Source organism: Archocentrus centrarchus, chromosome 20 (assembly GCF_007364275.1).
Source record: "Archocentrus centrarchus isolate MPI-CPG fArcCen1 chromosome 20, fArcCen1, whole genome shotgun sequence".
NCBI classification, from domain to species: Eukaryota; Metazoa; Chordata; class Actinopteri; order Cichliformes; family Cichlidae; genus Archocentrus; species Archocentrus centrarchus.
In genome coordinates this window covers 27,716,517-27,740,917 of record NC_044365.1, presented here as the reverse complement: position 1 = coordinate 27,740,917, position 24,401 = coordinate 27,716,517, and the positions used below count along the sequence as shown (strand labels likewise).

The 24,401-nt window shown below is 43.7% G+C and overlaps 1 protein-coding gene across 1 annotated transcript; it reads right to left on the bottom strand.

Moving 5' to 3' along the window:
• Nucleotides 1-779: 779 nt before the first annotated feature.
• LOC115799684 (cysteine-rich secretory protein LCCL domain-containing 1-like) lies at nucleotides 780-23,352 on the bottom strand. The gene is made up of 15 exons (XM_030756937.1): nucleotides 23,107-23,352; nucleotides 22,170-22,529; nucleotides 8,735-8,853; nucleotides 7,234-7,366; nucleotides 7,019-7,134; nucleotides 6,783-6,883; nucleotides 6,520-6,708; nucleotides 5,773-5,833; nucleotides 5,622-5,688; nucleotides 5,231-5,361; nucleotides 5,074-5,117; nucleotides 4,892-4,964; nucleotides 4,732-4,807; nucleotides 4,484-4,617; nucleotides 780-1,636 (listed from the first exon to the last, which is right to left on the bottom strand). Exons 2-15 carry the CDS (start codon nucleotides 22,428-22,430, stop codon nucleotides 1,585-1,587), a joined length of 1,557 nt encoding a protein of 518 aa, XP_030612797.1. The 5' UTR covers nucleotides 22,431-22,529; nucleotides 23,107-23,352; the 3' UTR covers nucleotides 780-1,584.
• Nucleotides 23,353-24,401: the final 1,049 nt, after the last annotated feature.

Genomic DNA, 24,401 nt, shown 5'->3' with positions numbered 1-24,401 from the left:
CAAAGGATCACAAAATGTTGCCTGATCTGATGAGCCTTGATTTCTGCCGCAACATTTGAATGCTAGGGTCAGAATTTGGTGTAAATTACATGAAAGCATGGATCCACCCTGCTTTGTATCATCGGTTCAGGCTGGTGATGTAACGGTGTTGCTGACCATGTCCATCTCTTCATAACCACAGTGTACCCATCTTCTGATGGCTGCTTCCTGCAGGAAAATGTGCCATTTCACAAAACTGGTTTCTTGAACATGACAATGAGTTTACTGTACTACCACAGTCACCAGTTTTCAACCCAGTAGAGGACCTTTGGGATTTGGTGGAACAGGAAATTCCCATCATGGATGTGCAGCCAACATATCTGCAACAACTGCATGATGCTATCATGTCAATATGGACCGAAATCTCTTAGGAATGTTTCCAGAACCTTTTTGAATCTATGCCACGAAACCTGGAGGCAGTTCTGAAGGCAAATGGGGGTCCAACCTGGTGCTAGCAAGGCATAACTAATGAAGTAGCTGCTGGTGGTATATAATTATATAATGCAAACAGCTTTTAAATACAAAACTGACTTCAACTGACTTAAAATGGAACAACAAAATGTCTAGTAGAAATGTGTGGCCATTCTATCCTTTTATTGCAAAATGAACTTTTCCTAACAAGCCGAGGTAGGAAAATCTATATCATACAAGGAAAACATAGATGAGAATTGAGTTACCCGCCCACTGGAACAACTGCAGCTTTAAAGAAAGCATACTGTACACATACTGTTTGACATTTTTAAAACGTAGCATATTTTTATTTCTGTTTATCAGCGTCAAAGATGATTACTAATTAGACTTAATCTTTTCTTTGGAACAATGACATCTGGTAAAATGAAATGCATGATGAAGGCATGTACATGGAAGTTGTGTTTAGAGAATGATAAACTCTGAGAGATGAGTATACTTCCTGACCTGCAGGCAGTTTTAACTGAACCACATTTTCTGAAAAAATACAAACAAAATCCATCAAACAGGTAAACACAATAACAATACTTAAAACATATAGCAGCATTCTTCAGTCATATTGATATAGCATCTAATCATATAAAAATAAATGCATGACAAATTTCCCCAATCCAAAAGTACAAAATATAGCAAAACACCTCTCCAAAGCACCAATAAATGTGTTAGACTTAATACAAAAATGATATTATTTCTGAAGTGCCATTATAATGTCATATAATAATTTCTATAATCAATATTCATACATAGATATTTGTTAAAAAGGCAAAACAAAATGTAATACTATATTAACATATGTACAGCAAAGTAATCAGAAATATTTACAGTTTCTAACATTTCCTGTTAAAGTTGACAAAAAACTCATTCCACGAGAGCGAGCAAAGACAGGTTCTCAATGCGTACATGTCAAGTTTTTTTTTGTTGTTGTTGCTGGGCTTACGCTGCTATAGTGACAACCTCTAACCCGTGAAGTGTAGCAAAGCCAGAAACATTTCAGTCATTTGACAACATGGCTTGATTACCACCTATTCAACAGCACAAGTGTGCTTTTTTGTTTGGTGAAGCCGCACTCTGGGCCTCTCAAATCACAGCGAACACCCGGAACGCCTTCCCTCCGGGAGGGTTTCGAAGGCTGCAGGGAAGGAGAGAGACAAGAGGGAGAGTGAGTCTGGGTGCTGCACATGTCAGACACAGAACATGTCCCAGCCTAGATGACAGACACACACAAACAGATTGACTGGTTTTGTGGAGAAATGTCCAAGGTAGTGTGTTGTCTGACGCTCTGATGACAGACAGGACACAAACAGACGGAGGCTGAAGTTCAGTGAGAAAACAGATACCCCCCCCCAATAATACACAAACACAGGGAGCTTCATGTGGTAACCCAGCAAAGACAGACATGTTGTAAAAGTAAGGGAGACAGATAAATGATAGGCAGACGTCAGGCATCTTAGCAGAGTGACAAAGATAAATTGAGAGGCAACGGGCACGGTAAGAGAGAGGAGATGAAAAAAGAGGAAAAGCCTTTGAATAAATGAGACTGTGCATGCAAGGCTCCCCTCTACACAGGCCACGGAAAGACTGCAGACCACAGTAGGTGCAATTTAATTTCTCTTAAAAACTGGAACAGACTACACAATATCTGGGTCACTTTGAAGAGTGGCTGGTATGGACCTGTGGCCTTAATATTGTTGCAAGGTGGTGCAGCATAAATTCAACACATGCTTTCACCTTAGTGGCACAGCAATACCCTGGCTTACAAGAAATTTTATTAACAAAAGTCTCTAATTTTACATCAGAGACACGCATCTGCTCATTCGTCTGCATTCAGAGGACAGTCTCACACTGCATAGATTTGAATTGGGTGAGTACTTTATCGCCCACTTTAAGCTTCTTAACATTCCAACAGCCACCGTAAAAACCAGTGATGTCTCTTGTTTCCTACTCTGTGTTAGCACATGGCACCGAGCAAGGTAATCTACTCTCAACCCTCTTTGTCGGATTAGACAAATGAAAATTGTTGGGGCAGTATGAGCAGATGTACACCCCTATGTCGACGATGAAGTGCTCTATTTGCAAACTAGTTGAGGCGTTTCATCTCATGCATAGTGCTGTCCTTGACTATGGCATTGTTCAAGCTGGAGTGAGAAGCTGTTACATATACATGAACAGCTGTTAGATTCAAGCTCTCGCCAAGCAAGTTCACACAGTGCTGATTAAACCTATCAAAGCCATGTAAATGGATCTGTATTTTCCAGTATACCAGACTTTTGAATCTAGCATCTGTGATGACATTCCCATGCTGGCGCTCAGGTAGAAATTAATTTGTGTCATCCAAAAACAACTGGTTTGCCAAAACTCATAGAGCAGGAGGGAGCAAGCTATAGCAGCTAGGAGTGTGGTAGAAACACCCAAAGAAAAGAAGAAGATGCTCCCAACAGAAAAGGAAAAAATTACATTCTAAAAAAAGAAGTGAATACATTAAAACTCATGTCAACAGCGTTTACATAATTAGAAGGGAGAGACAAAACTTCTGCATAGTATTGATTGGCCTTTTTGTGTTATTGGCAAACTGATATAGTTAATCATACTGAGAAAAGTAAAAGAAGAATAGAAGCGGTATATGTTTTTTTATATGCTAAAAATGGGTCATTTTAGCCCATTGGCAGGCAACGTGATGGTAGCATAATACATTATGCCTAGTTCAACCTTTGTAGATATAAATTAGATGTTACTGTCATAAAATTAAAATGAAATCATGCTTTTATAAGGTGTTACAGGTGCATAAATGCTAAAACAGATCATTTTACCTTATTGCTCAGTGGTTGCTAGGCAACATAGTAACGTCATAATATCTGATATAGATAAGAATATTTCGGGGGCTAAGATAAACCTGTGTGCCAAGTTTGGTTGCTCAACTCCTGATGGTTTAAGAGGGGTTCATGGACAAAGAAACAAACAGACAGACAGAGATGAATACATTATAATAAGATATTTGTTGTCTGTGTTACATATTTTTAATCTTTTCTGTGAGACTGGCTATTTTTCAGGTGTAATATATTTACTAAATATTCACTGCACTGATCAATAACATTTCAGTGATTTGCATGTGTTCAAATGCAGCAAGTCAGCATCTAAGTGATTGCACATTCTTTCTCTACACTATATAACATATTAGAGCAATTGAATGCAGTTCACGGGTTAATGTAGGTTACAAGTAATCCATAGCCTGACAATTTGTTAAAGTTAAGTTTCTGCAAAACAAATGAGGAAGTGTTTTACACATAAATCCATTCCTTCTTTGCAGCTTCTTCCCTCGGCCTTATTTGCATTAGTTCATCCACTTTGTTGTTGGGCCCAAGCAAAAATTTCACCCAGTATTGATCCCCTTTGTGATAAATGCTAACAAGATCCTGTTTCCTCAGCACACACACTTCAACTTTTTATTACTGCTTTGTGTCCTTGTTGTTGTTTTAATTTATCTGTTTCACTATATTAAGTTTTAAATCCTTGTTCACTGGTTGTCCTTTTTGACCTAGTACCAGAAAACAAACCGCTGCTAGAACTACGTGAGGATGCGCTCCTCTTCTGTACACTAATTGCCAAGCAATTCATTATTTTAAACTACCAGAATGCAAATCACGCTGCCACGTGCACTGCATACAAGATGTAACTGCCTGCATCTTGAAACGATTTAGTCCACAAGGAGAGGAGAGTGGATACCTGAGAGGCATTGATTTCTTACTGCTCCACTCTGGCCGCAAGTGCATTAACCTCTTCACTTTCCTGCCATGTATTAAGGCTGAATGCTGACATAGGACCAGTAAACCCCCAAACAATATATCTATATTGGAATAATAAAACAGAGCTGGGACACCATTATGCATTATTTATTTTGTTTTTCTTTTATTGTAAATGTATAGTATTTATAAGACTATTTTCCCCCCCTTATAAGATTGTGAGATTAGTCATCCGATACCTCTCTGAGAAAATGCCATTCTGGTATGAGGCTGTGTAGTGTTTCCGGTTGTCCATGGGCATCACATCGATGTAACCACCCACATCGTTCCTGATGACTCCAGCATGTACTGCCGCCCGACATATACTGGACTTCTGCAGGAGCATGCAAGAGGAAAGAAAACATGTCAGAAATGTTCATTCAGACGTTCATCCCAAAGCAGTGTGAATTAGCTTCTGACAAGTTCAGCTTCGAAAACAGGGACTTACATCAGAGTATATTCTGGTACCGATTACTCTGGATATGTGAGGATTCTCTTCTAAACAGTTTCTCGGGCAGTATATCCTAAGAAGAATTTGATATTAAGCAGATGTAAAGCTAGGCAGCATTGACCAAGAGAGAGAATGTGAGATATAGGGAGGTGCATACCTTGGACAATGTCTTACAGGCTTTTCATATGGACACAGTTGCACAACTGTGGTTTCACAAGTGATGGCTTTAACTGTAAGAAAGAAACAGTGACTTTCAGCAAAGGTCATAAAGAGAAACTGAAAATAAATTAAATAAATTAGAGCATATCTATATGCGCAGTGTGATGCCGCCAGACTAACCTGTCACTCTGGAAACTATGAAAGAGTTCGCACTTTGATATTTTCTGTCAAAAGGAAAATGCACACAGCGACATCAGATGTTATTTCTATTTACTTTCATGACGTTTAGTCAACATAACTATCAGTTATCTTTGATATAAATGTATTGTTGCCTCACCCAAGTGACTGGACTCCATTCTTGTAAGACTTGATGAAAAAGTCCTTTCTTCCTTGCCTTGTTACATCCATCCATCCTCCATCATTATCTATAACACCAGCATGTAGACCGGCTCTGCACACACTTGATTGCTGCAAAAATGACACATTATATTGACACTATTTATATTGTATTAGTAAGGAATATTGCTAAATAAGTGATGTGAACTATGCTCAAAGTACACAACACTGTCAACACAAAAATGGCCTGGCCCTAGAGAGTTAGAGCTCAAAAGAATGTGATCATTATATCTTGTGCACAATGCTTCATATCGCTACCTCATGAAAAAAACACTTTAGTGTCCAAATCTTTTTTTAATCTTCCCTCAGAGACCGGCCATGTGTGCACTCACCATTTCATAGTACACTGTCCCGACTACTTTTCCCGTAGCATCTAGGCATCCAGCTGGACACTCATATCTGTACATCAATGCAAAAGCAACCATGTGAATATGAAATACGCATTCTGCACTGCATCCTTTTCATGCTTCATCTTCACTGTACCTATTGCATGTTGTTCCTTTGCACTGATCCCGAAGCTTAGTGTCGCAGGTCACTAGCTGGGCTGAAACACATAAACACAGAGGTCTTTGAGTTCTCCTGCAGGAAACAAGACGTGTGAACTAGCGGCTCTGATGCAGATGACTAGTTTCTAAAAGACTGAGTTGCGTGAAATCCAGTGGAGACGCCGTTGTGATGCTTCAAGAATAAAAGACAAGAATTCAGGCTCAGGGTGGTCAGCGGTACTTGAGGATGTGTCTCATGTGCTGCGGAGAGGAAGCCATTTAAAAAACCACAGCAAGCCCCTCTCACCCCTCAACCCTTCTCAGCAAGCCAAAAACAAACACACACTCAGGGGATCATGCTAAAATAGGCCTCCCCTCCCTGCTCCAAAGAGTGACTTGCGATATTGAGTAGAGCTCAGAAAGTGTCAGGATTAATCAGGGAGATGACAAATAAAGACTATGCAACATCAAAGCAATTTAAGATAAATTGCAAGAAAAATATTAAAGGTCAAGGTTTATTTTTTGCACTTATTATCCAGGATCACTAGCTCAATACTAAGCAAGCAGCTATTCTCAAGTTCTTTGCTTCTGATCCAATTTTGAAAAGCTGTGGTTTCTTTTTCTTTACAGCACATATTGTCCTCTGCTTCCACTCTCTGCCCCTCCCGGACCTAAAACCATATTGTACACCTCCCCATTTTGAGATGAAACTAGATCCAAAATAAACAGTCAAATGGCAGCTTACACATCTGCTGTGTGTTGACCATTTCATTCTTCTGCAGGTCCTCTGTGGGGGGCTGTGTGGGGGCTGGGGCAGGGAAACTGGGAGGCTCAGGCCTGGAGGCCCGGGACCGGGGATTTGTGGTACGGGAGACATCCGGTTCAATAAAGTTGTTCTCTTCTCTTTCCTCTTGCCTTGCATTGTCACCTTCAGCTTAAAACAGAAAACAAGGCATGATAATCCACTTTTTCCATCAGCTTCTGTGTCTCGCTGTCGCTTATTCTTACCTCTGTAGCAGAGGTTGTCCTTGCATCCTCCTCCATAGCTGGGAGGACAAGCAGAGCATGGGGTCCCATGTTTGTAAGGTGCATGGCCCCACCAGTTTCCCCTGTGCAGGTGACACATCAAGCAAAAATTACTGGACACAGGCGACCAGTAACTTCAAATGTAGGTGGAAACATTTTTTGTGATGTCACATCAAAATGGCTCGAGACTATAGTTACTACACAACATTTGTGCTTACTTTGGTGAATAGTTGCAGACAAGATAGACGGCCTTGGCCCAAATCTGCCCCCACACGTTCATGTTGTAACACAAGTTGACTGCACAGCCAATTCGACTGCTGGTAGCCCAGACCAGCTACAAGAAAAGGACGGCACAGAGGAGAAAAAGATGACTTAAAAAAAATGTTCTCATTGCACATCTGTAACGTTTCTAAAAGTCATGAGCCATAGCTACCTGTGTGTAATGTGTGCAAACTGGGCCAGAGCACTTGAAGGGACAGTAAGGATTACACTCTTGAGGGTAAGGGAAGGAGTAGTCTTTCACTTCATCGTACCAAGCCTGAACGTGGGATGTGGGTGGACGATACCTGGAGAGATCAGTAAGCATATCTATGATTATAATGTTCTGAGCAACATTTCTTTTGTCTTATGGTTGTGTTGGTGTGGGCGTTGGCATTAAGCTCACTGCAAGATCTCATGACAGTCTTTCAAGTCTTGTAATATACTGTATAACAATAGAGTTTTTATATATTTTTAAATGATAATGCATATGTACATGTTTTTCTGGTTTGTTTTGCAAAACATCACAAATGGTAAACGTGGCTGAGAGATAAGAAGTGCTTGATTTGTTTTCACTCAAAAACTCTCAGGTAAGCACACTTAACAAACCCATGTAGTATCACATATAGTTAGCATCCACTGACAAACAAAGTGCTCTAACTGAAAATCGACATTTGTGCTCAGTAACCAAGGACACTGATCTGGCACCAGGTGTTGCCAGTTAATCTGATTAGAATCAAGCAGACATCTCGACTGTGGGGTGATATGATTAGATGTAGAACAAGCGTCTCTTGTGTGAACCAGTGGTGTCTTCAGGAGCGCTGCAGGGGACTGAGTGAATAAAGGAGCAAAGAAATTTGTGTTAAGTGCGAGTCCACTTGCATATGTGCCCCACTGTATTTTTGATGGCTCACTCGCAGTGAGTAAATGCCAGTTATGGATAATATAATGTACATTCACTGGCCGTTTTATTAGGTCCAAATACTCAAGTGCTCGTTAACACAAATATCTTATAAGCATGGCAGGAGCTTAATGCATTTATGCATGTATACATGGTTAAGACGACCTACTGAAGTTCAAACTGAGCATCTGAATGGGGATGAAAGATGATTTATGTGACTTTGAAGGTGGTGTGGTTGTTGGTACTGGACAGAAACTGCTGATCTACTGGGATTTTCCCACACAACCATCTCTAGGGTTTACAGAGAATGGTCTGAAAAAAGAGAAAATATCCAGTTCTCTGGTTGAAAATACCTTGTTGATGTCAGAGGTTGATGCTTTGAGCTGATAGAAAGAAAAAGTAACTCAAATAGCCACTGCTTACAACCAAGATGTGCAGACGAGCATCGATGTAGGTACAACACATCAAAACTCGAAGCAGATGTGCTATAGCAGCAAACCGCACAAAGTGCCTCTCCTGCAAGCTAAGAAGAGGAAACTGAAGCTACAATTCTCATGGGTTCACCAATACCGGACAATAGAAGGTTGGAAAAATGTTGCCTGGTCTGATGAGTCTTGATGTCTGCTGCAGCATTTGGACAATAGGGTCAGAATTTGGTGTAAACAACATGAAAACATGGATCCATCCTGCCTTGTATTAACAGTTCAGTAATTTCAGTGTTTGACAGCATAAAAGCCTCCATGCATAAACTGTCTATACTAACAGATTTTTTTACCTTCCCCAGTGTGCCCCCAGATTCTGTCCAATCTGTGGCAGCAAGCCAGCAGGACCATGCTCCCAGACACACGTCTCTGCCCACTCCTCTGCAGTACGTTCCAACTCTGTGTCCCATACCTGCACAAGATGACATAGAGAAATAAGTAGAGGGTTTCTTGGATTACAATTGTGACAAAGTGGTAATAAAATGCATATAATACAAGGGTATAGAAGGTTAGAGAATCCATGCTCAGGTTTTGCTCCGTGGTCAGTAATATGAGGTGAGACGGCATGCTATTTCAACAAGTAATGAATAAGCATTACTCATTATGTGTTATGGAAGAGAGTAAGAGCTGCTGTAAAGCGTTCCTACTTCTACTCGGCTGACTTTTCCTGGAGGTTGGGTGTTATTCAAAAAAATGCTAAGGCTGTTTTTTTTTTTTTTCTTAAGTAATACCTTCCATATGCCTCTGGTGAGATGGCTGGATGCAAGCTTTTGTTTCACTTTCCCTCTCTGTGAGTTGCCCTCTCAGTCAAGTTTAGCTCTGGTTGGATACTAAGGGATCGTATTCCCATTCTGGGGTTTTCTGGAAATGCAAAGAGTGTCCTTCCTCCCTGCTGACCTACATTCTACCATAAAAATGTTAGAATAACACCAGCTGTACTTCCTTTGAAGGACGCTGTATGTCGGTTTACTTTCAGCTTCAGTGTGGGATGACTTATATAACAGGTTTCTGCCGGAAAGTCAATTAGTTGATGTGCGTTAGTGGGTGTGAGTGCATGTATTAGTATACGAGCGAAGGTGTCAGAAATATTCGCATTTCACACATTGGGGCCTGGAATTCATCTTACCCTCAGTGAAATCTCATCCTCTAACCATACTAAAATAACTCCTCCCCGCTTCCACCACCACCTCCACCTCCAATGTCCGTCACCCACTTTCAGTCCCACGAGAAACAACTGCTGCGCACACCTACTCAACAACAGGATGTCTGGCAGTGCTGCAAATGAACTCTGAGCAGTTTCTTCAGCTGTTTCTTCCCATTCGAGTGCTAAATGGACACATTTGTTAAAATCGACGACCCCCAACGTTAGACTGCAGAGTGGAATGTCAGATTTTAAAACCAAGCCTTGCAGGAAGGACACATAACTGAACAAACACATAAAAATTCTCCCCCTGAATGGAGGGATACAGAGTTACAGCAACCTCTTCTGCGGTTGCCTGTGGTCGTTCTTGTACAATAAGGTCAGATGTTGACTGACAGAGCCAGGGCTAAAAGAGGAATGCGAATTTGTTTACCTGAAACCCTATCTCTGCTCAGACATGACCTCTGTCTGCAGTGGGCTGCAAATAAACGTCGGTATTGCCTTATCTGTTTTGTGTCCCTTTTTGGCAGGATAATAGCTAACAACGCTGGAACACACTGAAGCTTTTTAAGCCTGATCATCGTCAGCATTAGAAGATTCCTAATGGAGGCCAGTCAACTCCAATCTGATTTCTGTCTGCAAATATTTCCCTTTGATTCTTCCCAAAGAATGACCTCCTTGTGCAAAAATTGCTCTGATAGGCAGACTGAAATATAACATGCAGTGCTAACTGCAAAATGATCTGCAAACCGCAGCACACAAGAAATTCTGTACTTGAGTGTGGTCAGTTCAATGCTTTTTGACCCTAAATTGGTGGTTGTGTCTTAAAACATTTTACTGTGACCGCAACTACAACAGGCTTCCAGCCTGAAAAGACCAAATTCTGCCTGCGGCTTCTTGGAGCTCTTGGAGGGGAACATTGCGGATTACAGTTTGTATCACAAAGGCATCATGTGTGATGCTCTCGAAACACATCCTAAATAATAATAAAATTAGCGGCTCCACCCAGCTGAGAAACTCATTCCGCTGTCCTGAAAAGCTGCAGTGAAAGCAGGTTCAGAAAGTGTTGACCAAGACACATATTTTTCAGCTGTTGGGTCTGTACAGAGTACAGCTGGCTTGTCAAGCCGCTGCTGTTTGCACAGTTCGCCCAGCAGGGGAGGCCTTGTAACCACGAGCCACCCCGCCCACCACCCACTTTGACCGCAGCTCCGCGGGGCCGTAAAGAAAAACAACCTTCTCTGCTTAAGTCTTTCAGCACTGTGCACACTGCATTGTTTATTTCGCTTAACACTTCATTTGTGGCAGTTTTTTTTTTTCATCTGGTTCCATTCCAAAGGCCCAGAGGGCTACTTCCTTTGCAAGTATGGGTTTTCCTTCTCATAATCAATGGTGCATGCTGAATAATACTGAAAAGCAGGGAAAAGATATGGGAACTGGGAAAGCAAAGCTGGGGGGGGGGGGGGGCAGAAGAGGTGATAGGATTTGGTGAGAACAAAGGGATGCATCTTTAACTTAAGCTACAAAAAGTATAGCAACAATAATCAACACGGGGGAAAATAATAACAGAAATTATAGGAACAATGTGCATCTCCACTTTTTGTAAATGTCTTTGCTCATTTTTATACCCATGATGTTACCTATTCTATCACACATTACTGAGTAGTCATTGGAGTCAATGATCCGAAAAGTTTTATGATGACATTCCCCAAACTATTTATGAAATGTGCAACTGCAACCCATTCACAGTAAGCATTTGGAGGAAGAGCAATATTTATAATCTTGGCATTATATTAAGCAAGTATTCTGAGAGCTTTGGACTCCCACAGCAATATATGCAGCTCGAGATGGTGTGCAATTATTCATGCAGTGAATTCTAGCTCGCACCAGCTCATATAAAAGTTTCTGGGGCTGATCACTGTTTGAATGTTGTCACTAAGCAAACGCCATTATCTCCCTATTATTGTGTTATAACAAGTTCATGGTTTGACCAACACAGCGAAGCAAATCATTGCAGGATCAGAAAATCGCATTTGCAAAATTGCAGAATAAATTGTGCAGCCAGTGTTTTGCATATGAACCAAGTGACAGGAAGCAGTTTCAACAAAGGTCATTTTCAGCTGGCCAAACTGTAGCTCAAAATGCATGACAGGTGCTCGGAGAGACGGTGAAGGATGGCTTTCAGGGGTTCTACAGACTTTTTAAAAAAGGCTGATGAGTCAGGAATGGATGGAAGGCCAAGCTGTTTTGAGTAAGTGTAGGGGAATGTTGGCCTTAGCTCATGGCATTGTCTAGAGGATAAAAGAGCACTTAGATGACCCCCTAAATCCAAAAGAAATGTCCTCTGAACAGGTGGTTTAAAGGAGCGCTACCCTGATGCGCCAGCGAGCGTATCGGCTCCGTTTCAAAAAAGGGAATCGGAAAGTATTTTCAAGGCAAGGCATCCCAAAGACAATCTGTACAGCTAATGACCACTGGGTCAAGGGGATACTGTTTCTGTCTCCATGGGTGTAAACCTGTCCATCTCGATCACAAACTGGTGTCACTGGAGACCATGATCATAGTGTTTTTTTCTTCTCTTTACAACTAAGTGCTTTTATAGAAGGTGCTATTTTAACCCATTTATAGTTGTTTTTGGAAGAGCAATGTTCACAATGTTTCAATCTTATAGATTGAAGTTAAGCAAATCCTGTGTGTGCACTGGACTTCCACAGGGATACCACTTGTTTTCTGCTGTTTATGCTATACATGCATGAGATACAGCCAGTGCAGATGAGGGCCCAAGAGTGTATGGTTTTTTTGGGTTTTTTTGTTGCTATTTTGTGCTTTTTTTTTTTGTACTTTAGGCTTTGCAGGAAAGTAACCTCCAGTGTGGAGTGGATCTGCTATAAGTAATTCAGAGGGGTTAAAATCACTGTATCCAGCTGCTGCTGCATGGAAGCCACTAGATGCCACTAGATGCGCCCGATCCCCCGACCCGCTGCACCTTCCTTCCATCTCTGAACTGGTGTATGACTTCTGAACCCTCCTGCACAAGAAAAGTTGTCTTGTCTATGTTGCCATAGATAAATAACTTGGATGAATTTAGCTCAGTGCAAATTTATTATCCTGCTGTTTTATTGTTTTCTTATTGTGCTTCACAGGTTTTGACACAAATTGGCCACGTTAAGCAACAATAATTTAAAATGCTTGACACTTGGCAGCAGAGCTCTGATTCATCCGGGCCAGGAAAAATATCAATAGAACTTTATCATACATTGCTAACATCAATGTCACCTCAGACCTGAGCGCAGACCGACAGAGCCAAGTTAAACATCAAGGCAGGTGGGGCTCTTTCTCCCAGGATGCCATTTGTTTGTCTTACAGGACTTCAAACACTGACACGTCTCTGTTTATACCTGTGGGTCAACGTTTGAGTGAGAGGCAGAAACGCGGTCCTCCTACTGAAGCTTTGTGGGCCGCTACAGAGTGTGAATGCTTATCCGGGGAATTTTTGGGGCCTCTGTGTTGGATAATGACAGAATGGGAACGGAGCCACAGGGATAAGGGAAAGGGAAGCAGAGAGAGAGGGCAAGAAAAAGAAGCCAATGAAGGGGGAGGAAAGAGGGGGATTTGAATTGATGTTATCTCTGAGTCTCTGTCATGATTGCCACAGAGGGTCACTCGGGTTGTGGTTTAATACAATGGCAGACAATAACAGAGCTGATGGGCAAATGGTTATGTGTGCGGATGTCTGTGTGTGTATATATGTGTGTAAGTGTGTGTCTGAATGCCTGAGTGTATCAGGAGAGCAGGAGAGCATGTCTATGAAGTCTTCCAGTACAGTGAAGCTGTGAGGTTTCTGAAAGGTGACAGCAGTTCAACACAGACCAAAGGAAAATCTGAGAAATATAGAGCCCTTTTTAAAATAAAGTGCTAAAAATGACCAAAAACCTACTCTACATGTGACCTGAACAGCTTTTGCCTGAAATATAATGACATCTACAAAACTGCACGAGATTTCGGTACCTATTCTTGCAAGCCACTGTTTCTCCTTACTGTGTGCCCCTTCTGAGTCCTTTTTTTTTTGCTCATTTCCTCTTTTCTCATCTCTTCATCTTCACTTCAGTTACTGTGACACCTGTTTTGCGATGCTCTCCCTCCCTCCATCTGTCTCACACTGCCTCCTCTTCCTATTTACAAAGCTCTTTTTATCATTTTTACACCTCTATTTCAATTCATCTTGCATTTCTTGCTAATGTGGCACACCCAAAATGTATGGCCACTTTTGTGTTAATCTGTTAATTTCATTTATTTAATTTGCTTACCTGTGATTTCCAGCGACAAAGACTCAAAATATTTTTGGGAAACATGACCAATATTTGTGCTGATTTATTGGGCAACATGGACTATACAGAAGGACAGTAAAATTGGAGCAACACCTCAGGTGGAACTGTTGATTCCAGGGAAGATGCACCCCGGTTGCTTTAGGGGGGTGAATTTCCGCCCGCTAAACAGATGCAATCTGGAAGGCAAACCGAGTGCACTGCGTCTTCATTGCTTCTGAATGTTACCTGTATTTGCAGGGATTTCATTTTTGTTATGGTGGCACCATCCCTGGGGCCCGTAACAAATTGTGGGGGCTCGTCCGGGATCCACTTCCAATAGACTCGTCGACGGAAGAGGGTCCAGAGATATCAGAACCATCAGGCCAACGCGAGGTGACGTTGCTGTAGCCAAGACGACAGCTGGTGAGTGTCCGTGAGGGGAAGCCAAGATTCAGGCGAGGATCTTCGTTCTGCCAAGGGAACTGCACTGCTGTGTCTCACCAGTGGAAGCACATCATGTCAACAGCACGCAAGGAGCTGGTTTGGAGCATCAAAAAGAACCTGTATAGGCTTTCAGGTGGGGAAGCCTACCAGCTAGCAAGAGACATTGCAACTGACTATCCAGGTGATGAGTTAGAACCCACTGATGAAGAAGGTTGTGTGGAATGCATTATTAAATATATGCAGTCTGATGCCTTGTTACAATCTGAAGATGAAGGAATGAGTCAGCTGCTAGCGTTAAATGATATGTTGTGCAGCATAATTGAAAATCGTGATTTGCTTAACATAGTGCATAAGGTTGCACAGTCACAGGACAATGTTAATGTACCCGCTAAGACAGTAGAGTGCACCACACTCACACATGCTGCCTCCCATCAGTCACCACCAGTTACTGATGCTCTACAGCACACTGACTTTGGTGCACAGACACCCAACACCAATCAAAGCTTAACCCAGGCTAGAATCACACGAGGTGAGCTGGGTAAGCAGCCACAGCAGTTTGGAACTTGGAGTAACCCACAACCCAGTGAGGTGCACAGTACACATGACACAGCATCACGTGCTACATTATGTCATACTCCATCACATGTAGCCAGTGAGAGGATGGTTTCCATAAAGGACCTCTCTTACCTCCAGCGGAGGGAATTTAAGGTACACGGTGGACAGATTGGGGACCACAACTCTGACATAACTTACAGCAGCATGTGCAAACAGATTGATGAAGGAATCAGAGAGGGTTTTACAGATGCTGAGGTAATCCGAGGTGTACTGAGGATAGTGAAGCCAGGTGTCTTCAAGGACATGCTCATCAACAAAGAGGAAATCACCATCAGTGAAATCAAGAGCTTCCTCCGATCACACTTGGGCGAAAAGGCCAGTACTGAATTGTTCCAAGAACTAATGTGTGCAAAACAGAATGACCAAGAAACCCCCCAACAGTTTCTGTACCGTATGATTGGGCTCAAACAGAAGATCCTTTTCCAGTCAAAACAGGCCAGTACAGACATTCGCTATGACCGCAGGACTATTCAGGGAGTATTTCTTCACAGCATCTATCAGGGTTTGTGCGCAAAGCACACTGACATCAGACAACAGCTGAGACCGCTTCTCTCAAACAGCGAAGTCACCGATGAGGAGATTCTCAGCCAGGTTACAAAAATGATGAGTGATGAAAATGAACATCAGCGTAGGCTAGGCCATGCTCCCCGTCAAAAAACAACACATGCACACAGTATCCAAGTGGAAGAAAGAGAGGGGACCGTAGACCAGGGTGGTAGTGAGATGATACAGCAGCTCAGTGTACAAGTAGAGGCTTTAGCTAACATGGTCGCAACTCTAATGGGCCAACAGACAGCAACCCACTCAAAAGCTGTACCTACCCAAACAGCAGACCAAGACAAGTTGCATACCACCCAGCCTCTTGCTCACCAAGCACCCACTCCTCCACCAAGTCAGCCCTCTGTTGTGAGGAGAGGTAAAATATTCAGCTGCACCAACTGCATGCAGCAAGGCTCAGAGAACTGTAACCACTGTTTTTTGTGTGGGGACCCTGGGCATAGAGCAGTTGGCTGTCTGAAAAGACCCAAACAGTCGGGAAACGGGAGTCGGTCTCTGTTGAGGGACAGACAGAGGCCATTCCACAGTCTCAGTCCCGCTCAGTAATGGCCACCCACAAACAGAGACATCGGAATGGAAAGAAACATAGCAAAAAAACAAGACATTCATGCCCTCTTAAGACACAAGCTGCTAGTAACAGTACAGTGCGCACAGTGCCACTAATTGGTAGAAAGAGTCTGATTAATTGTTTTCTCAATGGCTTTGCTGTCTCAGTACTATTTGATACTGGTTCACAAGTAAGCATCATTGATAGAGCCTGGAAGGAGGCATTCATCCCTCAAAATGCAGTAAGGCCTCTCCAAGAGCTCCTGGAGCCTGGGGAACGCTTTGACTTGTGTGCAGCAAATGGCCAGTCCATCCCATATGATGGGTGGGTGGAGCTAGCAGTCAATCTCCCAGGGAATGTTGACCCCAACCTCACAATGGAAGTCCCCTTCCTTGTTAGCCAGATCCCGCTTCCCCAGCCACTACTGGGAGCCAATGTTCTCCAGGGGATGGTAAATAACCAGCAAACTGATGCAGACGCACAAACTATGATCCTTAGCCTCCTCAGCAAAGCCCTAGGAGTAGAGGAAGAGCAGGCTAGGGCCATGGTCAACTTCATCAGTGTTCAGAAAGAGCCAAATTACAGTATGGCTGCCATTCGAGTAGGTAGGGAAAATATCAATCTCCCACCTGGTAAAACGGTGCGTGTGCGATGTAAAGTACCACCTACCTTTGACATTTCCAATCCTGTGGTCCTGTATGAACCACCGGAAGAGAGTTCCATCCTCGAACAGCTTAGTGTTGGAGAGGGTCTACTAGAAATCAGTGATAGCCGGCAACCATTTGTTAAAGTGCCAATCTCTAACCACACTAAGCAGGAAATCATCCTGCCAAAAAGGTCTCAACTTGGCTCCATCCAGCATGTAGTCAAGATTCTCGAACTAGGCAAGCAGAATGTGCAATGTGGGAGGCCATCACCAGCCGGTGTAGTAACAGCTGAAGTTAATGTTGCTTCCCCTAGCACTCCCCCTAATGACCTGTGGCAACCACCGGTTGACCTCAGTCACCTCAGTTCAGACCAACGAGAAATAGTTGAGAAAGTACTTTATGAGGAGTCAACTGTATTTGCTCGGGACAGCAGTGACATTGGCTGTATTCCCTCTCTCCAGATGTCAGTTAGACTCAGAGACGAAACCCCTGTCCAAAAGGCTTATGCGTCAATCCCAAAGCCATTGTATAGGGAAGTCAAAGAGTATATCCAGGAGCTGCTGGTGAAAGGCTGGATTATTAAATCACACTCACCATATGCTGCACCTATTGTTTGTGTGAGGAAGAAAGATGGATCATTGCGCCTCTGCATTGATTACAGGCTCCTCAACAAAAAGACTGTGCCAGATCGGCACCCTCTTCCCCGCATCCAGGACCTGATTGACTCACTGGGGGGCTATAGATGGTTTTCCATCTTAGACCAGGGCAAAGCTTACCACCAGGGCTTCATCGCTGAGGGGTCCAGACATCTGACTGCATTCACAACCCCATGGGGTTTGTATGAATGGGTTAGGATCCCTTTTGGCCTGTCTAACGCGCCAGCAGCCTTCCAAAGAAGTATGGAGGAAATGCTGGATACACTCAGAGATGAGTGCTGCATCCCGTATTTGGATGATGTACTCTGTTTCTCCAGGTCTTTTGAGGAGCATGTTGAGGTCCTGCGGCGTGTACTCCAAGCTCTGAAACAACATGGGGTTAAACTCAGGCCTGAGAAATGTGAGCTACTCCGCAAGGAGGTCAGGTATGTTGGCCGCCTGGTGTCTGCAGATGGGGTGAGGGTAGACCCAAAAGATCTTGAAGCTGTACAGGCACTGAAGCAGAAAACCCCACAAACAGTAGGTGATGTCAGGCGACTGCTGGGTTTTCTGAGTTATTACCGCGCTTATGTACAGGACTTTTCCCGTATAGCCAGGCCACTCTATGGACTACTCCAGACAAAACCTAGTCCACCGCTGACCAAGCCAAAAGAGGGAAAATGAAGGGGCCTCAGCTTCCTTCACGGACTTTAGTAGAATGGGATGACCAGCACCAAGAGGTTCTGGAGCACCTCATAGATATTCTAACAAACCCACCGGTGCTGGCCTACCCAGACTTTGACCACCCGTTCATACTGCACACAGATGCCTCTCAACAGGGCCTCGGGGCAGTACTATACCAAAACCAGGATGGTAAGATGAGGGTGATAGGTTATGGGTCCCGTACCCTGACTCCAGCTGAACAGAATTACCACCTCCACAGTGGGAAACTGGAGTTCTTGGCCTTGAAGTGGGCCATATGTGACAAGTTTGTAGATTACTTGTACTATGCACCCCACTTCATTGTATTCACAGATAACAACCCCCTCACTTACGTTATGAGTACGGCCAAGCTCAATGCCGTGGGACATCGCTGGGTGGGGCAGCTTGCTGATTTCCACTTTGAAATTAGGTATCGGCCCGGCAAACAGAACATTGATGCAGACACCCTTTCTCGCTGTCCACTTGATATCAATGTCTTTATGGGTCAGTGCTCAGAAAGACTATCAGAAGAAGTAGTGTGTGCCACTTGGGAGGGAACTAGGACAGCCAAACAAGGGGATGTAGCTTGGGTAGCAGCCCTCAATATCACGTCACAAAAACAAATACACTCAAACATAGAGCCACTTTCAGTAATCAGTCACAAAGAACTTGCAAAGGAACAGCATAAAGATCCTGTAATAGGTAAAATCTTAGAGTTAAAGGAGAAAAACAGAGAACTAACTGATGAGGTACGTAGGACACTTGACAAGCCCACAAGAAAACTGACACGGGAATGGAGCAGGTTGCAGGTGGAGGACGGCCTTCTTTATAGGAAGACTCCCGGGCGACGACAGTTTGTCCTGCCTGCCATCTACAAGCCAACTATCCTCTCACACCTGCATGACAGTATGGGACATGTTGGGGTGGAAAGAGTCCTTGGCCTAGTAAGAGACCGCTTTTATTGGCCTTTTATGAAAAGAGAGGTTGAGGAATACATCACCAGAAGATGTCGCTGCATAAAGCAAAAAAAGCCAACATTGCCTGACAAAGCACCCATGGGAAGCCTTACATCAAGCTCACCCCTAGAGCTTGTGTGCATTGACTTCCTGCACCTTGAGACCAGCCGAGGTGGGTACGAATACATATTGGTTGTAGTCGACCACTTCACCAGATTTGCACAGGCGTATCCCACCAGAAACAAGGCTGGAAAGACAGCTGCAGACCGAATCTTCAGTGATTTCATCCTGCGATTTGGGTACCCAGCTAAGCTCCATCATGATCAGGGCCGGGAGTTCGAGAATGAGTTGTTCAAGACACTCAGACAGCTGTCTGGTGTAAATCATTCCAGAACTTCCCCATACCATCCTCAGGGCAACCCCGCAGAAAGATTCAATCGAACTCTGCTACAGATGCTCAGGACACTGGGTGAGAAAGAGAGAGAAAACTGGAAAGATCACCTGGCTTACGTCGTTCATGCATATAACTGCACCAAACATGAGTCAACAGGGTTCTCTCCATATTACCTTCTGTATGGCCGCCATCCACGTCTGCCTATTGACGTTCTCTTTGGATTGGTAGCTGAGGATGAGACATGCACTCAAAGTGAATATGCAAAAAGATGGAAAGAGAAAATGATTGAGGCATACAAGATAGCCAGCACCAACAGCCAACATTCAAGTGCAAAAGGAAAGCGCTATTATGACAAACGGAACAGAGGTGTGACTCTGCAGCCCGGGGACAGGGTTCTTGTTCGCAACCTTTCAGAAAGGGGAGGTCCATGCAAACTGAAACCATACTGGGAGAAAGCCATTTACATTGTCAGGGAGCAGGTTGGGGATAACCCAGTCTATAAAGTCAGTCCTGAGAAGAAGGGTCACCCCACTCGTACCCTCCATAGAAACTTGTTACTCCAAGTGAATGATCTGCCAATAGACCTAACTGAGTCTGCCATGCTTGATAAGCCTCAAAAGAGGAAAGGAAGGTCAAATCCACCCCTGGAAACTGTCGAACAAAGACAGAACAGTGACACAAGTGATTCCGAGATGGATGGGGAGGCACCCCGTTACTGGCTACGGGTACCAAGAGAACAAGTGCAGGCCAATTTGGACATGTATGGGCAGGATACCACAAGCAGGCTACAGAGTACCATTGAGACACATGGAGATCTATTGGAGGAGCACACCCCTGTGGAATCTGAGTCTGAAAGCGTGAACGTAGGAGAGATAGAGCAAGAGAAGGAAAATGAGATTTTGCTCTCTGCTGAGGAGCCCCAACTTGACGAAGCACAGCAGGTGCTTCAGACAAACAACTCAAGGGGAAATACTCAAGAGTGTCAACCAGACTTCCAGCCTCAGCCAAGGAGATCTACACGGGAGAGGCGACCTGGCCAGATGCTGACCTACTCTTCCCTTGGTCAGCCAACTTATCAGCCACGTTTGGTTGTTGGCTCCATAGGAGTACAGCCGATATTTCACATGTGCCAGTACCCACAATCTTACTGGTATTCAGTCCAACCCACTCACACCATACCTGTCACCTACTCACCAATTAATCATTGTATCCACTGTTGTTAAGGTCGAGAAAGACATCTGACAGGTTTTGTTCATGCGATACTGTTATAAATTTGTAATGTGTGTTTATATGTATCATATAGGAGTTGAAACCTGGTTCAAGAGGTAAAAGGAATTTGGACTATTAACAGCAAGTGTCAGGAGCCACTTTTGTTTGTTGGGGAGCGTGTGGCACACCCAAAATGTATGGCCACTTTTGTGTTAATCTGTTAATTTCATTTATTTAATTTGCTTACCTGTGATTTCCAGCGACAAAGACTCAAAATATTTTTGGGAAACATGACCAATATTTGTGCTGATTTATTGGGCAACATGGACTATACAGAAGGACAGTAAAATTGGAGCAACACCTCAGGTGGAACTGTTGATTCCAGGGAAGATGCACCCCGGTTGCTTTAGGGGGGTGAATTTCCGCCCGCTAAACAGATGCAATCTGGAAGGCAAACCGAGTGCACTGCGTCTTCATTGCTTCTGAATGTTACCTGTATTTGCAGGGATTTCATTTTTGTTATGGTGGCACCATCCCTGGGGCCCGTAACACTAACTTTCATTCTCCTTCACCTCACATCCTCTTGTTGCTCCCCTCTCCATATTTCACCCCTGGGTGCCCCTGGAGCTAAGAAAAAAACAGCCAAGTGTAACGGGAGACAGTAGAAAAGAGCTGTGTGCTGCTGGCTCAGCATTTCTCCACTAGCGTGGGCCTTAACCAGGAGCCTGCCAGACTGAGTGTCTCTCACACACACACACACACACACCTACTTGCAACACATACACATACACACATACACTAGAGGTCCTCAAGTCTAACCTCTCAATTATACAATTACACAGTCCAGCAATTGCCCCCAGCAGGAACTGTTTATTTGCCTTTACCACAGAATAATACAGCCTTTTGTTCTGCAGCTCTTTAAGCGTGGATGAAAGGATGATAAAATCTCATTACTTTCTGCACATTGCATTGATTTTTAGCCTTTTAAGTATTGTTGGTGGCAACACACTGTAGTGGTCAAGCTTTGCCTACACATGTAGTGCGTCTGAAAAATTTCCAGGTCTGTAGATCACTAACTTTTGGAAGGTGTGGTATCCCCGTGTGTGTTCAGTCAAAAAAGGGGGGGACAGCTGGTAAAACAAGCCCTGGTGCCGTGCTCTGGTGCTAATTGCACGGTGAAAAGTGATCTGGCACTCTACATACACGTGATGGCCAACGGATAAAGTCAAACAATTCTCTTAGCATGAGTAAAACAAAAAAAAAACATTGGAGAAATGTGATCATTGGCATGGCGGTGGAATTCTTCTCTTCTGGCAAAATAACCACAGTCACATGGGTACAAAGTTAAGTGTGTGTTTGTCTTTGTGTTTGGGTTCATGCGTGAAGGTACTTAGATGCTGGCATGCTTGTAAGTGTGCGCCAAGTGGGACAAATGCCAGGCAGTCTGGTGACTAGATCATTTCACTAAGCTATATGGGCCACAAATGTGCAAGAGTTCAGAATAGGGTGAAAATACACATAAACTGCATGAACTGTAAATCACCAAAGATGCACAGACAACATCTCCACCTACCATGTACTCCATGTTGGAAGCGGGAGGGTAAACTTGGCCTCTGAGCTTGTTGTGAAGGTCCAGGATGAGCTGAGCATCGTTGTCAGTAATGGCCCTCTTCCCCCTCTGTTTGGCCTCCCGCCAGTCGCCGTCCTCGTCCAGATACTTGTCCAAAATCTGCTCCCAACCTGTGGAGTTTGGAAGCATCACCATGGAAGTCGTCGTCTGGAGCAGCAGGACCAAGGGCACGCCTCTCAGCCAGTGCAGGGATACGAGCCTCATCCTTGCAAATGCTGGTGATAGCAACAAACTCAAATAGGGTGGAAAATATTTTGTGCCAACACAGGCACACTTTGTCTGCAAAGTCAGATGACAAGGACCCTGAAGGAGAGAGAGGGGGGGGGGGAGTTGGTGTTCTGTATCAAATTTGCTGAATACTGTAACTTGGGTCAATATTGAACTTGGTGAGGACAGTGCATTGGCTTGCAGACACTTAGTCTGGTGCACTGCCACAGGTAAGCTAATGGGGTTCAGTGAGGGTAAGCTGGCAGGCTGGGGATGACTAGTTTGGATTAAGCATGGATTAAAGAAATCAATTTTACAACTTTTCCCCCCAAATCCAAATAATAAAAGGAAAGCTTTAGAAGGAAAGAAAGCAGCATTACAAATCACAGCAAACAGTGCAGCAGCAATAAATGCAGTTCAAGGCACAGGATGGTAAATAACAGCTTTTACTTTTACCAACCTGTATAAACATAGGCTTTCACTAAACTTTGTGTGTGTGTGTGTGTGTGTGTGTGTGTGCGTGCGTGCGTGCGTGCGTGCGTGCGCGCGCAAGCAAGGATGCTGACAGAAGCTGATATAACGAGCCAATATCTAATGGAAAAAGTGAAGAGTAATGCATATTAAAACAGAAATGGAGTGCTGTGATTTAGTGCAGACTTTGGAAATAATTTACCTTTAATGAATTGGAATGAAGCCCACTTCTTGAGGTTCTGACAGAGCTCTGGCTGTGAGGAAACTTCTGCAGCAAGATGAAGATGAAGAAGAAAAACCTGCCTTCAATGTAAGTTGCAGAGCTCAGGTGGAGCGGTGTGATGATTGTCGTTGGCTGCCATAACACATAAATCAAAGATGTGACGCGGTCGCTTCATTCGCTTTTCATCAGTCTTCTTTCGGGATTTTTGCACCAAAGCCGCCAAAGAATCACTTATCCACATTTTATCCTCAACTTGGCGGCGCTTGCAGAGTGCCGCCCCTAACCACGCCTCTCCAAAGTTTGGAACCTGCCCACATTATGGCAAGACCTCTGCGCGCGTCCGGGGCAGTGCGTGTATACAGCGTAATATAGGCAGATGCATTTTTTTCCTCCAGTGATGCGCACAGAAAGTAAGCTTCAGACTTTGAGACTCTAAAATGCACAGAAAGATTTCAGATGTAAGCTTTCATTATAGCCCTTTTATTGGTCATACCACATTAACTCTATAATTTCCTTTTATAGTTCTTCTGGACAAAAACGTGCACCAGAGGGTTGTGGGATTTCTACCCCCTTACCTGGAAAGTGATTTTGTAAAACGCATTAACTTAAAGCAGGTCTACCTCCTCATTTTCCCAAGTCTAGCTGTTCACAGGTGGCTCTTTTGGGATGGTTGGCGGCGGCTGGTGAGGGGTGGGGGGTACAGGTGGGGGATTAAAACACAAACCAACTTTGTTAAATCCAAACCCGGGATCTGTCGTCACTGTTTCCCCCCTCTCTTCTCCAACACAGACTGAATTCCGTAATGGAAACAGGCACGTTTTGTCTTTTGTCATCTGGTCATTTTTACTGGTAGTTATGGCACATGTGGAAACAGTAGCGAATTACCAGACTCGGGTGTGTTTGCCCCCCTGGACAGACTTACTTTTCCACTAGGGGAGGCACAATGTTCTTGTGTTTTACAATAAACCACAGGCTGGCCAAGACAAGCATGTGGAGGAATTTTTGCCCTGTTTTTCTTTCTTTCTTATGTAAATCCCCTTGTTTCTATGACTCCTCGATGTTTTTAGCCCTTACACATCAGGTGTATCAAGCACTACACAGAAAACTCATCTGTGTGGATGCCTTTGGATTTGAACTTGTAAGGTTTATAATCTGTGCCAAATTTCTGAATTGGTAGATTATAAACAAGGGCAGGATAAGCATTCGTATATTCCGCACTTAAAGCTATAAAATACGCTCTAGTTTTTAAGAAGCACCTTGTCAGTGGAATAAAG